At 42.0% G+C, this 17421-nt stretch overlaps 1 protein-coding gene across 1 annotated transcript; it reads right to left on the minus strand.

The window, feature by feature from the left end:
- Positions 1-10940: 10940 nt before the first annotated feature.
- Positions 10941-17128, minus strand: LOC128869540 (uncharacterized). Its single transcript, XM_054112108.1, has 2 exons — positions 16931-17128; positions 10941-11925 (listed from the first exon to the last, which is right to left on the minus strand). The coding sequence occupies exons 1-2, from the start codon at positions 16988-16990 to the stop codon at positions 11191-11193; spliced, it is 795 nt and encodes a 264-aa protein (XP_053968083.1). The 5' UTR covers positions 16991-17128; the 3' UTR covers positions 10941-11190.
- Between the last annotated feature and the right edge of the window lie 293 nt (positions 17129-17421).

Consider the following 17421-nt stretch of genomic DNA (forward strand, 5'->3'; position numbering starts at 1 on the left):
ATATGTGGTGAACGTCTTCTATCGCGTATACCCCACAATATTCTCTAGTGGGATCCGATTCGTGTGTGAACCGATGCAGGTATGCCTTGAAACATCCATGCCTGGCTAAAATTGTGTCAGACAAAAATCCACTTCTCCGTGTTTTCTTTCAATCCAGCTCCGCAAGTCCGGAATGCAGCGATGAGTCCAGCGGCCCTTCGTTCAGTTATTTCATTTTTGCTGCCAAGTTTGGATACTGGTTTCCCGTGCTACGATACGTTGCGTTTCGCTGTCAGCCAATACTGCAGCTTCGTTTGCCAATATCTCTATTGGATATATTCCAGCGATAATCAGCGCTGCTTCTTATGAAACAGTTTAAAGGCGGAACACACTCGAAGCCCACATAAACGATACGCTGCCTTTATACCGCGCAAGTAGGAAAGATTTTGCGTAGGCATGTACCAAACAGGTTCCTCACCACGTCTGCTGGAAGTTGGCGTCGCCGTTGTTTTGGCAATAAGGTGCTACAGTTACTGATGATTTTTTGGTCGCATAGTCCATGTGAGTTTTAAAAGATAACCTCCTGTCTATCATTATTCCCAGATATTTAACTTCTGGTACTGTCGTCATGCTGTAATTGCCAAATTGTATAGTTGCCTCTTCTACTTTTTTCCGGCTCGATATGAGAACGGACTCCATTTTTTGCTCGGCAAGTTGAAGGCCGTTTTGCACCAGCCATGAATTAACGGACGCTATGGTCCGATTTGCTTTTTCGCAGATGTCGCTCAGTCTCTTCGCCGTAATAACTACTGCTATATCGTTCGCAAACCCTTCATACATCTAAGGTTACTTTAAAGCAGTACTTTTTGGTACCTTCGAGCCATCGGGTACCACTTATTGCCTGTTGTGCAAGTTTTTTTGGCGGTATTCACAGCGTCAACGGTGGACCTTCCTTTTCTGAAACCAAACTGGTTGTCCGATATTCCCCTGGCGGAATCGATCTCGTTCTCGAGGCGGTTGTAGATTATTCTCTCCAGTACTTTACTTTCCGACTCGAGCAGGAAATTCGGTCTGAAGCTAGACGGTTACATAAGAGGTTTGGTTTGTTTGGACAGTAGAACCATCCTTTGTCGCTTCCATATCGATGGGAACGTTCCCTCCGCGAGGCAAGCATTAAATAAGTGTACGAAATCCGATGTTGCGAGGGCACAAACTAGTTTAAACACCTGGTTAGGGACCCCGTTTGGGCCAGGAGACTTATTATTTTCGATTCTATTCACTGCTTGAAAAACCTCGTCTTCTGAGATTCGTGGAAACTGAACGTGTGTATTTGCTGCCGTCTTGCGAGACATTGACGCATCGCAGGCTCTACGAATATCACCCATAATTTTGGTTCCCATGTCGTTCACGCTTTCCGTATATTCCCTTGTTGGCAACATATCTTTAAATATACCAGGATCTAAGGTGCCGGCTTTCAATCCTCGGTGCTTCAAACTTAATGGTTGTTTTTCAAGTTTGCATTCGTTTAAGTCAATGTCACATATTTTTGCTGAGTGATCACTTTGAGTATAACACTCACTTAGCTTCCACTTAGACTCACTGTAGATGTTAGCGTTGACGAACGTGATGCCTATTATTGAACCAAAGCCATTTCTGAAGAATTTATTTTCTCCGCCGCTGTTCAGTAAAACAGTATCCAGGCATGCAAATGCTTCCAGGAGTGTTCTGCCCTTTGGTGTAGTCCGCTATGAGCCCCACTCCATAGCCCAACCATTCAAATCGCCTGCAATAATATATCGCTGTCTTATCATTGCATCCATGGCGATTTTCCCTACTATATCCTCAAACTCGTCTAATTGGGTGCTTGGAGGTATGTAGCAGCTATATATAAAAATGTCTGAGATCTTGCCGCAAACAAAGTTGCTTTCTTTTACTACGATCTCTAGAAGTACCTGTAAGAGATGTCGTCCGCAGGACTATATTGCATCCTTGCAAGCGTCTTGCGTCCAGTTGGCTGATCTTTCTCTGTACGGTTCGTTCAATATGGCTACATCAACCTTGAGTTCAGCAATTGTTTGCGACAAGAGATCTTGTGCGGCTTCGCAATGGTTGAGATTGAGTTGTAGCAATCTCATAACTGTTTTATCTTTTGAAGCGCTTGTTGAAATACCGGGCATTTATTGTCGCCGGTAGCATGATCAGTGCGGTTGGTACGTCTTATTTCACATAATAAGCTCTTTGGAGTATTTGTGCATGTTTTTGCTACATGCCCTTCTCCTCCGCATTTAAAGCACACTCCTTGGAGAAAGGTTCCGCTGGTGCAATTTCTTGATATATGCCCGAATTCTAGGCATTTAAAGTAGCGTCTAGGTTAGATTTTCCGACGAATATGGCATATTACCCAGCCAATGTGAATTTTACCCACTTCTAATAACTTTTTGGCGGCGTCAGAAGGTCGTGAAGTGAAACAACTGCCTTTTGCGTACCGCCATATGCCTTTCGTATCGAACGAGTCTGCGTTGAGGTTGAGGAGCTCGCAGTTAAGTGCTACGCGAATCTCTTTGGGCGTAGTTACTGCATCATGAATTTCGAGAAGTGATTCTTCTGTTAACTATTTAACCTTCGAAATTCCTGAGAGAGCCAGACCCACCGCTGCTTGTAGTTTCGCCATGTTCACGTCAGATGGCTTAGTCATCTGGAACAGTAGATCGCCATTTGCAGTTTTTCGGATTTTTTGAACCCGTTCATCCCTTTAAGAGAATCCTCATTTTTTTGCTCTTCAAAATCTCGGCGTAAGAACATTCGCCCGTGCTTCTGACAATGATGGCATCAGGACGAGCAGGCTTACTACTTGTGCGCTGCCGTTTATTTACCGCTATCCACGCTCCCTCCGTTCCTTTTCCCCCCTCTATATTTGCCATAACTGTCTTTTGTGAAACATTCACAATGGGAACTTCATTCTCCTTCCTAGACGATCCTTGTGTTGGTAATAGCTCACCCGTGCTCGTACATGGGCCCCCTTTGTCGCTTGCTGTGCAGTTATTTCAAGAGAGAGAGGAGTCGTCTGCGAATACTTCGTATCTTTTGTACAAGGTTTAGTTTTTCCGATCTCTTCTGCTACCTGATCGTAGGAAATTGCAATCGCCTTCACTAAATCTCTGAGATTTTGGTTTATGGAGCGTTTTCCACTGCCAATGATATCCTTCAGATTATTTATAAGGAGACCGAGGCACAGGAAAGCATTTTCTTCATTTTCTTTTTCAACTTCAGTTGCCACTGGGTCTGCGATATCCTGAGCGGGCGCAGTACATATTATATTTAAGAAAGTTAAGCGCATAGGAGAATGTAACAATCGCGGTCGTCGCTCAACCGAATTCAAAATGTCCTTCCCGACGTGTTCTAAACCGGTTACCGATGGAGTACTTTCCTTTTTGAGGAAGCTGATCCACCCGTTGCTGCCACCTTTCATTTAGCTAAGACACCTACCTTCAGTGTGGGTGATAGTCCGAACACACACCTCCAAAAGTGAATCCCTGAATTGCTGAATACTAAATACCTGTTTCGTGGATCGCGCGCAATTTTTTCAAAGTTTCAAATCGCTTTTTATTTTTTGTTTTTAAGCACTTACTTTCTTTATGTGTCCCAGGTAACGTGAACGTTCTTTTGCCAAAACGAATCACTACACTTTCGCACTATTCGCGGATAAAAATCTTTACTTAAGTTGACCGTTAAGGGTTCTAAAAACGAGAGCCTTTTGAAACGCAACCAAGTCTATGACACTTTCACTGTGAGTCTGTTTGACTTGAGGTACTTAATACATCTGCGCGTTTAATGTCCATCACCGGTAGCATAATGCGAGCACGAGGAGGGAATGATATGTCTCTATTTGGAATAAGTTTAAGCTTTCAGCCTTCCAGTGCTTCGCTGATCTCAGCTACGTAGTTCTCGAGGGCCACCCTTGACCAGTCGTCATCGCACTTGATTATCCTACAACCTCGAAATATTCCACAGAATAGAGGGAAGCGAGAGCACCGCCCTGTGCTCCAAATACATGCTTGTCCAGCACGATTCTGAACAGTGTGATCTCCACCTACCCCCATTTCTGCGGGACTACTGTGCAGTTGTTGGTGTTTTCATCAATTACTGCGAAGAATAGGTTATCCTTAACCACCTTGCTAAATGGTCGCTGTTTTGTTGATGTTTCGATGCTGTCGGACACCTTAGGTTTCTTTGGTGCTTTCCCGATCACGTCAGATCAGTTTTTTGAGAGTGTATATTTTGGGGTGCTTAGCTATGAAATCTTCATAATCTATCATCACCTGCTGGTACTTAATCTTGCGAGCTCATTTTTAGCTATCTAGCTTAGATAGGGTCTTCTTTGGCAGCGCCCCATACCGCGGTAAAGCCACTGTTACTCTCGAAGGCGGCTAGGTATTCAAGAGGAAAGCTACTTGGAGATTTATTTGGGGTAAACCAGAAAAGTTTTTATTTCAGAAGTAAACTTCCTCTTACGTGAGTTTTTTTTTAACTCTAATGGTTCCCTATTAGGCGTGATTTATTGAATTATCAATTGAATCACTCTCACTTATTTCTCCTCTTATTTTTGTTAGTATATTTTCTGTTGTTGTTGTTGAAGAGGCTAGGAATTTCTACTGAAATAATTCTTATTAGCGACAAGCACCGTTTTACCACCCCTGTTCTCGTGTGATGATGTCCTTTTTTTGTTTTGTTTTCTAATTTAGATCCATTTCGTGAGATCCAAGTCTAGCAGCGGCCTCCGTAGCCGAATGGCTTGGTGCGCGACTGCCATTCGGAATTCACAGAGAGAACGTTGGTTCGAATCTCGGTGGAACATCAAAATTAAGAAAAACATTTTTCTAATAGCGGTCGCCCCTCGTCAGGCAATGACAAACCTCCGAGTGCATTTCTGCCATGAAAAAGCTCCTCATAAAAATATCTGCCGTTCGGAGTCAGCTTGAAACTGTAGGTCCCTCCATTTCTGCAACAACATCAAGACGTTCACCATAAATAGGAGGAGGAGCTCGGCCAAACACCCGAAAAGGGTGTACGCGCCAATTATGTATGTATGTATGTAGGTATGGCCGTAAATTCTTTATCTCGATGTCTGAGATCTCATTAATTTTCTGTAAGAAGGGCTTACCGAAAGAGCGAAGTCGTGCCCTAGCTAGCCCTGGATATTCTCATAAGTAATGACAGCTTGACAGCTTCTGTAGATGGGAGTGAAAGGGAGGTTGAGTCTGGCTGCATGATCCCCGGCATTCCAATGACCTGTAAGGGTTGCAGTGATGCAAGAAATGTTTAGTCGAGAACATCCTAACAGGTGATTCGCCCTTTGGGTTTTGTACGACGGCCATGTGTTTTTCGTTATAGTATGTGATAGTGTGAAGCAAAGGATATTTTTTTTGTGTTGAGTTGGGTGGCGACTGCCACCGCCTCTGCTATCTCATTACCCCGTATGTTCCTATGACCGGGAACCCATATCAGAGTAATTTCAAGCTAATGACTGAGCAATTCTACTTCCCCACTTCACTGTAAGACTAGTTTGGATGAAATGGAGTTGGAGTCTAAGGCCTTGATAGCTGCTTGAATGTCTGAAAATATAGCTACTCTTGCACCAACTTCCTTGTAGAGTTTTAGTGATTTACATGCTTCTCTGATCGCTAGTAGTCCAATTGACTGAGACAGGTTGGGCGGCTCCGAATTGAAGCCGGCTCCCACACCACAGTTCATCTTAGAACCGTCAGGGTAGAAGTCAATGTCGTATCTACCAATCACTTTCTTTTTTTTTCCATACGGCTCTCGGTGGGAAACGCATCGCAAAGTCTTTCTTGAAGCTGAGGTCGCTTCTTGTGAAGTCTGATTTGTTGTTGAGCAGTGAGTGTTCCACGGGATGGAATGGAATATCCCATCTGGGCCGGCTACTTTGTATGGTTCAAACATTTTCATCGCCCATAGAATGCTATCTTGGGATACGATGTGGTTGATTGTATTGGATGATAGGTTGGACGTTTAAACACTGTTCCTATTGTTCTCAATATAGTCTGTGTTACCTGGGAAATGTGTATTTATAAGATATTCTTATGTATCGGCCTAGGATTTTGTCTATTCTCCGTTGTCTCTCCTCAAGAAAGAAGGACAGGAGTGTTCTTTGGATAAAAGCTTAAGCCTGGGCGTGTCTTTGGTTGATTCGATGGAAGTACAAAATTCTGTCCAAGCTTCTTTGCTTTCTTGTATTCCCTAAGGCAGTCTTTGTATGGTTTGAAGTACTTATGTGTGTAGCAGATGTTGAAGATTTCTCTTGTCATTTTTCTGAGTTGACTTAAATCTTCATTCCAACAGGTGGGATAAGTTATTTCGCCATATGTGGCAGAACATGAAGCTTGAAGTTCTTTCGTCAACGAAGCTTCGAAAGCTCTTACTTTCTCCTGCAAGCTTCTACTTGACCTTATGGTTCTATTTATGTATGTGTTGAAGTTTGGACTGGGTTATTCTATGGAATATGTGACAGTTTATTCTTCTAGGGTTTTTATATGGGGTCGGTTTCTCGAGCTTGAGATTCATATCGAAGAGAATCCAAGTATGCTCCGAAAAGGAGTCCAGTTTGTGACTATTAAGGAGTTATTATTCTAAGATCCTCTTCCCAGCCTAGGCAATTTCCCGAGCTCGGAAAATGAATGTTATGGTGGTTCCTACATTACCTATGTCGAGATTGGTATTTAATAAAAATCCACAAAGTGACTCAGCTCTTTCATTCGTAAGCTCGTTTCCGGCATTTGCGTCGCAACCCGTCAGCCCAGCTCTGACCCCTGGGTTCCTGTATGAATCCCATGTCAATGTCCCCTCCCTGACCAAAACATCCAAGTTGTCTGTAGCACATTTCGAGTGATGCAGATTAATCTGTATGGCTTTAGGCATCGGGCCGTTTGTCGTCTTCAGCTAGGTAGAGCTTTTCTAGCTTTTCTAGGTGTATGTTGTTGTCGACCTCATCTAGATCGTCTTCAATGTTATTGCTGTCTGCTTTGAATATTTTCAGTTTGGCCTTTCTCAGACCAAACCGCATTTTGTTATCAGATTTTCTGAGCACTGCTTAACACTCATCATTAATCTGTAAAACGAATGACATGCTGCTTTGTTGCGGTTTTTCTGTCTTCGCGATTGCCCAGTCGTCCATCGGCAGAGCAGGTTTGTGCAACTTAAGTTTCTTTAGCACATCTGCACCGTTTAAGTCTATTACTGGCAGCCAAATGCGAGCACGAGGAGGACAAGTTATGTCGCTTGCCGGAATGAGCTTAAGCTTTAAGCCTTCCAGTGAGCTGCTGATCTCAGCAATGCACTTCTCTAGGACAACCCTTGATCAGTCGTCGTCCCACTTGATTACCCTACACCCTCGAAGGACTCCTGCCAAATCGAAGGAAGGGAGAGCACCGCCCTGTACTCCAACTACATGCTTGTCTAGCACGAGCTTGGACAGTTTGGCCTCCACCTGTCCCTACTTCGGCCGCTGTTAGTGTTATTATCGATCAGTGTATAGAGCGATCACGTCCTGTGAACTATTTCATTTCGTCGCATCGCTGTTTTTCTTGTTGTACGTTTTAGGGTTTTTGGACATGAAGTCTTCATACTCCTTGACCACCTATTGGTATTTTATTTTGAAAGTCGCCTCCCGCGCGTCAGTCGCTCTAGGAATTTATTCTTAGCAGTCTTGCTTAGAATGAACCGCGCCTTCGTATAACGAGACTTCATGAGAGCACCCTCTGACTTGGGTTTTTTTGCGGCCTGGATCTCTCTCTGAGTGCCGTCTACCGCGTTTTGTGATGTTGATGGGTGAATTCTTTGTGGTTGTTACTTGTTTGGCCAGCAGGTGATCCTCCTCGGAGGAGGGTATTGTGTCGCAGAACGGCACGAAGTTATTGGTTTTTTCTTTTATAGTTGACATCACTGGTTTTTTGCGGTTGCTTCGCCTGACTGCGTGACGCTTCACAACCTACGAGTGCAAAGGGGAAGTAATGGGGTCCTCCGCGGCAGCGCCCCTTGCCGCGGTAAGGCCACAGTTACTCTCGAAGGAGCAAGGTATTCGAGAGGGAAGCTCTGTTCGCGATGCACATGTTTAAAGTCTCTGCATCATTCAGTCCCCTGCACGATTCCAAGCACGCCACACCCGCCGTTTCGCGAATGGGTGGTCAACCAATCTCTATATGGGGCTTCCCTCTTAGTTCATGGTGGGTTAAATTCGTAAAGAAGAATTTAAGCTCCATTTAAGCCCCATCCCCGCTGCAAGGAGACCAACAATGAAATATTTTTTTGTACTAGCACCACCGCTCTTGAGAAGTCGCAGTCCTGTATTCGATCACTGTTAAAATGTATCAATGCCTTCAAAACTCTATGTATGCCTAAATATTTGTGTAAATATTCACGTCAGTATATGTGCAGTTTTCGAAGAAATGACGCGACCCACCAAACAAAGTATAACCCCAATTCCAATCATTGTTGTATGATTAATAGTGTAGTTGATGAGTATACATGTTAACACGAAACAAATTCACAATTATTTTTTTTTTCTTTTTGTTTTTTATTTCAAACATAATAAGTAAATTACAATGTTTAATTACACTACAACTAGTTCAGAAACTAACGAGCAGTTTGATTCGAAAATAAATTACAATTGATAAAAAGAAATTACAAACAATATTTCTTATTTTCTGTTAATAGCCAGCAAGTTCATGTGGTTTTTTCCTCTTTAATCTTCGAACTGGGCACGGGTTACTAAGGATGCTCCTAGCTTCTTCGTTTACATGCCCTTGAAGTCGAATTTGGTGCGCTTCTGCTATTTTCTTAATTTCTTCAGTTACAGTGTTAACTTTAAGGTCCCGATGAATATCAGCATTTCTGACGTACCAGGGTGCTTTAACGATGATTCTCAGCACTTTGTTTTGAAAGCGTTGTATTACATTGATATTTTCTTCACTGGCGCAACCCCAAAGCTGTGCACCATAGGCCCATAATGGTTTTAATGTTTGTTTATAGAGCAATAATTTGTTATATATGGATAAATGCGATTTCCATCCAATTAGCCAGTTCATTTTGTTTAGCCTGATGTTAAGCTCATTTCGTTTTATTTTTATATGCTCTTTCCATCGCAACTTCGCATCTAGGGTAATACCTAGGTATTTTGCAGTATTAGCGAATGGGACTTTTTCATTAGAAATTATTATTGGTTGGTATTTTGTAATTTTATTTGTAAAATTCACGTGAATGGATTTACTGTTATTGAGTTTGATTCCACATTTTCTCGTCCATGATACCATAGAGTCGATTGCAGTTTGAAGGTTCCTTGCAGCTTTTTCTTCTGTCTTTTCAACACATAAAATTGCAGTGTCGTCAGCGAAGGTGGCAGTTAAACAATTTGCCATTAGTGGTAAATCTCGGGTATAAAGAATATACAGGATTGGACCCAGGATGCTACCTTGTGGTACGCCGGCTTTTATTTCAACCAGTTCAGAATATTCCTTTCCCTGTTTAATTCTTAAATATCTTCAAGTAATATATGACTCCAGCAGACTACAATATTGGAATGGGAGGCAAGTCTTTAATTTGTAAATCAAGCCTTCATGCCATACTTTATCGAACGCCTGTGCGACGTCGAGGAAAACTGCTGAACATACCTTCTTTTCCTCTAATGCTTTTTCGATTTCTGATATTATTCTATGGACTTGTTCCAACGTGGAGTGTTTACTTCGGATTCAAAATGCACAAAAATAAATATCGCGTCCCACGCAGCCTCCACTATTCAGCGCCATGGCTACTATTAGAATCATGGGCGCTACGGCTGCGCCTATGAATGTATTTTGCTCTTGGATTCGCTAGGCATAGAATTTTAGCTTTAGAGCTTTAGATATGTGTATACTAATAAGCATTGCTTTGCTGAGAGTTGAGAAAACAAAGATGTACCTACGTACATAGGCTAGGGATGTGCCCATACGCACATACAAATATGAATATGCATATGCGAAAGAGAATTGCTTTAGCATATAGTCCAGTCAAAAGAGACAAAAAAAATAGCCAACTAAGTAATTTTAGGAGTATGCGAGTTTATGGTTTTATTATCTAAAACCCATCACTGTGAACTTAAGTTTGAGTTTTCGGGGTGGGGGTTGTGTCCCGCGGCCGCCATCTTGGAAATAAGGGTGCAACTGTTTTTTTGCGTTTATCTCGTGAATTCCGAAAGTTACGAACGTTTTGGTAAATACTTTTTTGTAGATAATAATATTATCTACAACTTTCATTCAAAACTTTTTATTGTAAAATTAATCATAAAAAAGTTATAAACAAAATTACGCGAAAAATTAAGGGATGAATTTTTTTCAAGCGTAATAACTTTTTTTTTTATTGATTTTATTTTTATTTTTTTATTTTATTTTATTATTGACATCAGAGCTTTTTTATAGAGCATTCTTTTGTGAACATTTTTGTCTGTAAGTTTTTTTCGCTATCTTCATTTAGTCTTATGATTTTGAGCTGCTAAGCGGAGCAACCAATACATTAGCGAAGCGCGTACATGATTATCATTCGTTCTTATTTTGTACGAGATTATTCATTCTGCTTACCCCCTTTGACATAGACCTGTTGCGTATATATGTATATATAGCTACCTACTATATATATGTATATATATATGCATATATATACTGAAGAGGAAAACTGTAACAAAATGTAATACTTTCTATTTCAACACATTTTTTTTTGCATGTTTCAACGAATCTGAAAAATCTCAAGCTTTTTTGAGATGAGAAATTAATTTACGTGGGAAATGCGCGAATTGCCTGTTAAATAAAATGCGAGCGCGTTCGGTGGTAACTTCACAAGTGATTTATTTATTTTTGAATTCGAGTTTTTATAGTGTCTTAGCCTAACGGATTAAGTTCAAATTTATGTAATTGGAGTAAATATGTATTGCTCTGTTACGTTTATGTAATATAGGTGTTTATACATATATAGTGCTATTTTTAAATTCATATACGAAAATTGAACAGTATTTTTAGAAAACAGTAAGCTTAATATTGAAACGTTACGAGAAATTATGGAATTTAACAAATTATGATAATAATGATTAAAATTAAATTAAATATATAAAATTAAATTAATAATTAAAATTCTAAGCCATTTGGCGTAACACCGGCCACCTTGAAAGGCTCATGGTCCTTCAACGTCTGATGGCAGTACGGCGAGCTTGTGAACGGGGCGTTTAATTACGCCCGCTTTGGTTGCCACGTCTGCTACGCGGACTTTGCCGTCTTGCCCTGTTACGATTGCGGCGACGCGGCCGAGCACCCATTGCTGCGGTGGTGTGTTGTCTTCCTGAACCAGGACGAGGTCGTTCAGCTCGAGGTTGCGTTTCGGATGCCAAGTGGTTGCAGACCCAACAGGTAGTTCCTGGACCACAGTCGCCAAAACTGTTGCTTGAGACAACAGACAAGTTGCCATCTGTCGCAGCAACGCATTGGGTCCATCGATACTTGGGCTGGTGGCAGCGCTCGAAGAGGGCACCCAACTAGTAGGTGCGCTGGTGTTAGGGCCTCTCCATCGTTCGGGTCCTGACTCAGTGGTACCAGGGGTCGCGAGTTGAGTACGGCCTCGACCTCGACGAGCAGCGTCTGTAGTTCTTCGGCGGTGAGCAGCGCGTTGCCGATTGCGCGCACGAGAAGGTGTTTGGCGGACTTCACTGCCGTCTCCCATAACCCGCCGAAGTGCGGTGCCCTGGGTGGTATAAAGGCGAAGGTGAATCCTTCGTCCGTTGCGTATTTCTGTACTTCCGGTTGTTGGGCCTCGAAAGCATCCCTCAGCTCGCGAAGCTTGCGATCGGCGCCGACGAAGTTGGTGGCGTTGTCGCTGTATATTTTCCGCGGCATTCCTCGGCGTCCAATGAACCTTTTTAGGGCGAAAATAAAACAATTAGAAGACAAGTCTGTTACTAGTTCTAAATGTACTGCCTTTGAAGTGAAACAAACGAACACTGCGATATATGTTTTTACTGGGGGTCTACCACGTATTTTCAATGTAGTATATACGGGACCACAAAAATCTACTCCACATATTAGAAAGGGTCGTAGTGCACGAAGCCTATCGGCAGGCAAATTTCCCATTATTTGGGTTTGCAGCTTCGGCTTATAATGAAAGCAGTGTGTGCAGTTTCGAACGGTACGACTACAAGCTTCTCGAGCATTGACCAGCCAAATGCGGTCTCGGAGAAGCGCTACCAATGCCTTTGCTCCAGCATGGTGATTTCGAAAATGTAGGTACCGTAAGTATGTGGTAACGAAGTGCGAGTTCTTCCTTAAGAGCAGTGGGAACTTGGCATCATATGGGAGAGGCGCATTTAATAGGCGGCCTCCTACTCAGAGTAAATTAAACGACAGCGACAATTCCGAGTAGTTGTGCAAAAATGGATTAAGTTTTTGCAAACTTGAGGGTAGGGTGGTACCTTTGGTGAGTTTCATAATTTCTTCACCATATTCAACATGTTGAACCACTTGAATGACTTTGAGGAAACTTAATTTAATATCCTCAGCCGTCAGCATTTGTGTGAATGTCGCAGATGGGTTTCTAATGCGTTTTATCCATCTTAATATGTAAGCGACAATACGAAGCAGTTTTTGATGAGAAGATACTCTTTTGGTGAGTTCCATAATTGGATGCGATTCATTTGCTTGAACAACTAAAACTGTTGCGTTCCGTTTCTTCTCTAATGCTTCGTCTCCTGGAGAGAGCTGGAAGTGGGTGTTTGTTGGCCATAACGCAGGGTCTTCTAGGAGGAACTGTGGACCGCTAAACCAGATAGAATTATTCAATTCGTCCACGTTACAACCCCGAGACACTTGCTCCGCGGGATTTTGCTTAGTTGGCACATGTCGCCAAGTAGCTTTATCCGTCAACTCTTGGATTTCGGACACTCTGTTTGCAACAAAGGTCTGTAGTACAGATGGATGCGTTTTGATCCAATGCAAAACAATTTCGGAGTCTGTCCAGAAGTTTATATTTTCAATTGGCCGACTCAACATTGGCGCTATTCGTGACCATAATTTGGCCAGCAAATGGGCTGCCGAGAGCTCTAGACGCGGAAGAGATTTAGTCTTCAGCGGAGCCACTCTAGACTTTGCAGTAAGCAGTGTACATTTCGTTCCACCAGCCGAATGGCTACGTATGTATATACAGCAGCCATACGCTCGTATTGAGGCGTCGGCAAAGCCATGAATTTGGCAGCTTGCACTCGACTCGGTGTGTACAAACCGAGGAATGCTTATTGATGGTAGCTGCAGTAGATTGGCTTTGAAATTTTCCCAGCTGGTGTCGAGGTGCAATGGAATCGACTCATCCCAATCTAGTTTTTGCAGCCAAAGCTCTTGCAATAAGATTTTTGCTTTGGTAACTAGTGGGGCAAGTAAACCAAGAGGATCGAAAAGACGAGCCGAAACTGATAATATGTTTCGCTTAGTGGCTCGTAAACTGGTAAAGTTGTCATTTAAGACAAACCGAAACAAATCTTCCTTCGGCAACCAATGGATTCCAAGTGTTTTTGTGGAGTCTGTGTGATTGAAGTTTAAGGCCTTCTCAGAACTCTCACAATCGAAAAATGATGGGTGATTTGAAAACCACTTAGATAAATTGAATCCTGCCGAGTTTAATATTTTAACTATCTCACTTCTAATAAGATCTAGAGATTCGAAATTATCGGATCCTGTAAGCAGGTCGTCTACATAAAAATCTCTTTTTATTGCCTTTGAGCCGAGTGGATACATATGTGTATTGGCATCGCTGAGCATTTGTAAACACAGTGTAGCGAGAAATGGAGCAGGCGCAGTGCCGTATGTTACGGTGTTAAGTCGAAAGATTTGAAGTGGCTCAGATGGATGCCGTCTCCACACTACAAGCTGAAAGTTTTTGTCTTCTTCGTGCATGAGAATTTGGCGGTACATTTTAGTAATGTCCGCCGTAAATGCATATTTATGCAAACGAAAACGAAGAAGTGTTGAATACAGCTCTTCTTGAATGGTCGGCCCAACCATCAAGATTTCATTCAACGCAATTTGAGAAGAGGTACGACTTGATGCGTCGAAAACAACACGTAATTTAGTCGTCGTACTTTCAGGCCGAAGAACGCATTGATGCGGAATGAAGTAGTGTGGCTCACTCGGGATCTTATTATTTGTTGGGCTCATGTGACCCAATTCGATGTATTCATTCATGAAGTCCAGATACATTTGACGAAGTTCTGGGTCTTTCAAGGTCTTTCTCTCCAGGGCCTGAAACCGCCGAGACGCGGTTTCATAGGAATTACCGAGTAACTTACGGTCATCTTTGAAAGGCAGTCTTACTTGAAGCCTTCCTGAAGGCAAAACTTTAGTAGTTTTTACGAAAAATTTTGCACACTCTATTTGTTCAGGTGTGAATTTTGTCGAACTAGCCCCTGAAGGTATTTCTTCCATCGCCCAGAACCTTTGGACAATGGAATCTATATTTGCTAGATCTTGTTCAGTATGGCATAATGTGCTACTGACTGTGGGAGGAGGACGTTGGTTGGAGGCGTATTTGCCAGACACAACCCAGCCTAAAAGTGTCTTTTGCAATGTTGGGTGATTGGGGCTGGCCTTGATCTGGCCTACAGCTAAAAGCTTGAAAAATGTTTCAGCACCTAACAAAAGATCTACCTTTTGAGCCTTATAAAATTCTGGGTCCGCTAAGCTAATGTTTTTAGGTATTTTCCAGCCATTAATATTTACGTTACGATCTGGATGGCTGGCTGAAATGGATCGCATTATCCAAAACTGTGCCGAAAACTCATAATTATTGACCCGCGATTTTACAAACGTATTTAATTTCGTCCTTACTTTTTTGGTTGCATTTCCGATGCCGATAATATTTAAGGTCGTACTTTCGCGACGAATTCGTAATTTCTGCGCCAAATCCTCTGTCATGAAATTCACCTGAGATCCAGAATCCAGCAAGGCTCGTGCAGCAAGGTACTCTCCGGAGCTACCTTTTACGTTGACTACGGCTGTAGCCAACATACCCCGATCTGGCGTACTCGTCGTGTGTATGGCATGCGAGGTCGAAAGTTGTGGTGCAGTTGCAAAGGATACAGGGTACTGGTGCAGCAACGTGTGATGCGAACGGTTGCAAACACGACACCGATCCGCTTTGCACTTTGAGACTGAGTGCCCCTTTCGCAAACAATTTATGCATAAGGGGACTGATTTAGCAAACTCAAATCGCTGCTGAGCAGAGAGAGTTTTAAAAGTAGGACACGCGGGTATACTATGATCATTTGATTTACAGTGCGGACACACCGGCTGTTTTATATTTGAAGTCACTAAGGCAGCTTTCGTCCTTCCCGCATGAAGGTGGGGTTTCTGAATGCTGTGACTGCTTGACGGCTTGAGCCTCGACGTTGAGGCTTCATCGGCAGATAAATGTTGGTAGCGTTTATTTAATGCTGCCTCACACTCACGCCATAATGGCAGCTTATCATAATCCAACTGTTCCTCCCACTTTGACCGAGTAACGGTGTCAACTTTTGACATTACCAGATGAATTATGATAGCGTTTGTGATGTTTTTCTCGTCACCTAACGACAGCAACGAGTCGTAAACAGCCGATGGCTTTGGGATAGTTGGCAGTTCAAAAAGTTTGGAAATTGTGTCGAAAAATATTAAGCATTTATTGTCATAAACTTTTTTGAGACTAGCTAACGCCTTCGAATAATTTTCGTCCGACATTTGGAAGGCCTTTACCGTTCCCAAAGCTTCACCAGACAGACAGTTAACCAAGTGATTAAATTTCTCAATGTCTGGGATTGTAGGATCGTTGTGCACCAAACTCTCGAACAGACTCATAAAATTTTTAAATTCTGAATATTCCCCTTTAAATTTCGGTGGCGACATTTTCGGTAGTCGCGAGCTGTGAGGTGCAACAAAGGATGTTTCGGCTATTGACGATTTATTTCTCGCCAGAATAGATTTTATAACGGACTTAGTTTCCACTATTAGGTCCTCTAACTCCCCACGGGCTATGTCTTCCTCGTCGATTTCTTCAATTTTCGACTGACACTTCATAAGCTTATCGCTATGAGAGTTCAAAATGTCCAGTCGACACTCCAATTCAATTGGATCTAACGACATTGTTTTATCGAGGAGACCCGTTTTTATGCGCACTATACTATTTTTCGCAACAGTTCGCTGGCGCTTTAGTGATTTCAATTCCATAATCTCCTTACTTGGAGAGAGACTTGGAACTGCTGTCTTTGGCTTGCTCATTTTGAGTTAAATTATTTAAACTCCCGAAAAATTTGCTCAATGTCCACAGAAACGAAAAAATATCTGTGAGAGTTTGTGGCTGAAAAAACGAAAACGAAAAGATGGCTGAATAGCCTGCACAAATCTCAATCAGAAAAACGAAAAATAGCTGTTGGACAAGGCTGTGGTCAGGCCACGAAAGGATGAGCAAGCACAGTAGCACAACACTACGAAAATTGTTCAACAGATTTGCGAAAAATCGATTTTTGTTTAAATTATTTCCTTGTAAATAATCCGTATTTACGAAAAATTTATTTAACTTTATAATAATTTTAATTTAATTGAACTTATTGTTCGAAAAAAGGTCTTCAATTTCTTTAATTTTGTTTTTTTAAATTTATTGACGATTTCGCATTTAAGGTCACACCCTTTATTATCAAATCCCAACGTACCCTTGTTTCACTTTCGCGGAGTTTTATATACGTATATTTGTATAGATGATTGTATATATGGTACATGTACACATATGGGAGTGTGTACATATATATGTATGTATATATATGCAAGAAAGTGAAAGGGTGATGCAAAAAATTGAGAGTGTTTATCAACAACAACCACAACTTTCAATTTATTGCACTTGTTACCTGTATAGGCTTATTGCAAGCCTTGACTTTCCTTTTGCAAAGGATGCAGGTGCAGGTCATTCCTGGCGGCGACAGAACCAGCGGTAGGGATTGCAGCGACAGCGGGCGATGACGGCAGCAGCAGTGACCAGAGTAGCAGCGACGGTTACAGTGATGAGAGCAGCGGCGAGTATGGCAGCAACTGCGAGAACTGTGACAGCGGACAGTGATATATACACGAGGGCGACGAACTGCAAATGAGCAGCGGTGAATTGCACTGTTTTTTTTTTTTTTTTATAAAATTGCCTTATTTTTGGCCGAGAACATTTACATATCACTGTGACCGTTTATATAAGTACCGCACTGTTTCAGCTTTGCACTGTGTATTGTAGTTTATTCTTTTTTATTTATTATATATTTTTTTTTTTTTTAAACTTTTTTGGCTATTAATATTTTATTTTATTTATATGTTAAACAATTTTTTTTTTAAATAATTTTAACGTTTTTTTTGT

This window comes from Anastrepha ludens, chromosome X (assembly GCF_028408465.1).
Source record: "Anastrepha ludens isolate Willacy chromosome X, idAnaLude1.1, whole genome shotgun sequence".
NCBI classification, from domain to species: domain Eukaryota; kingdom Metazoa; phylum Arthropoda; class Insecta; order Diptera; family Tephritidae; genus Anastrepha; species Anastrepha ludens.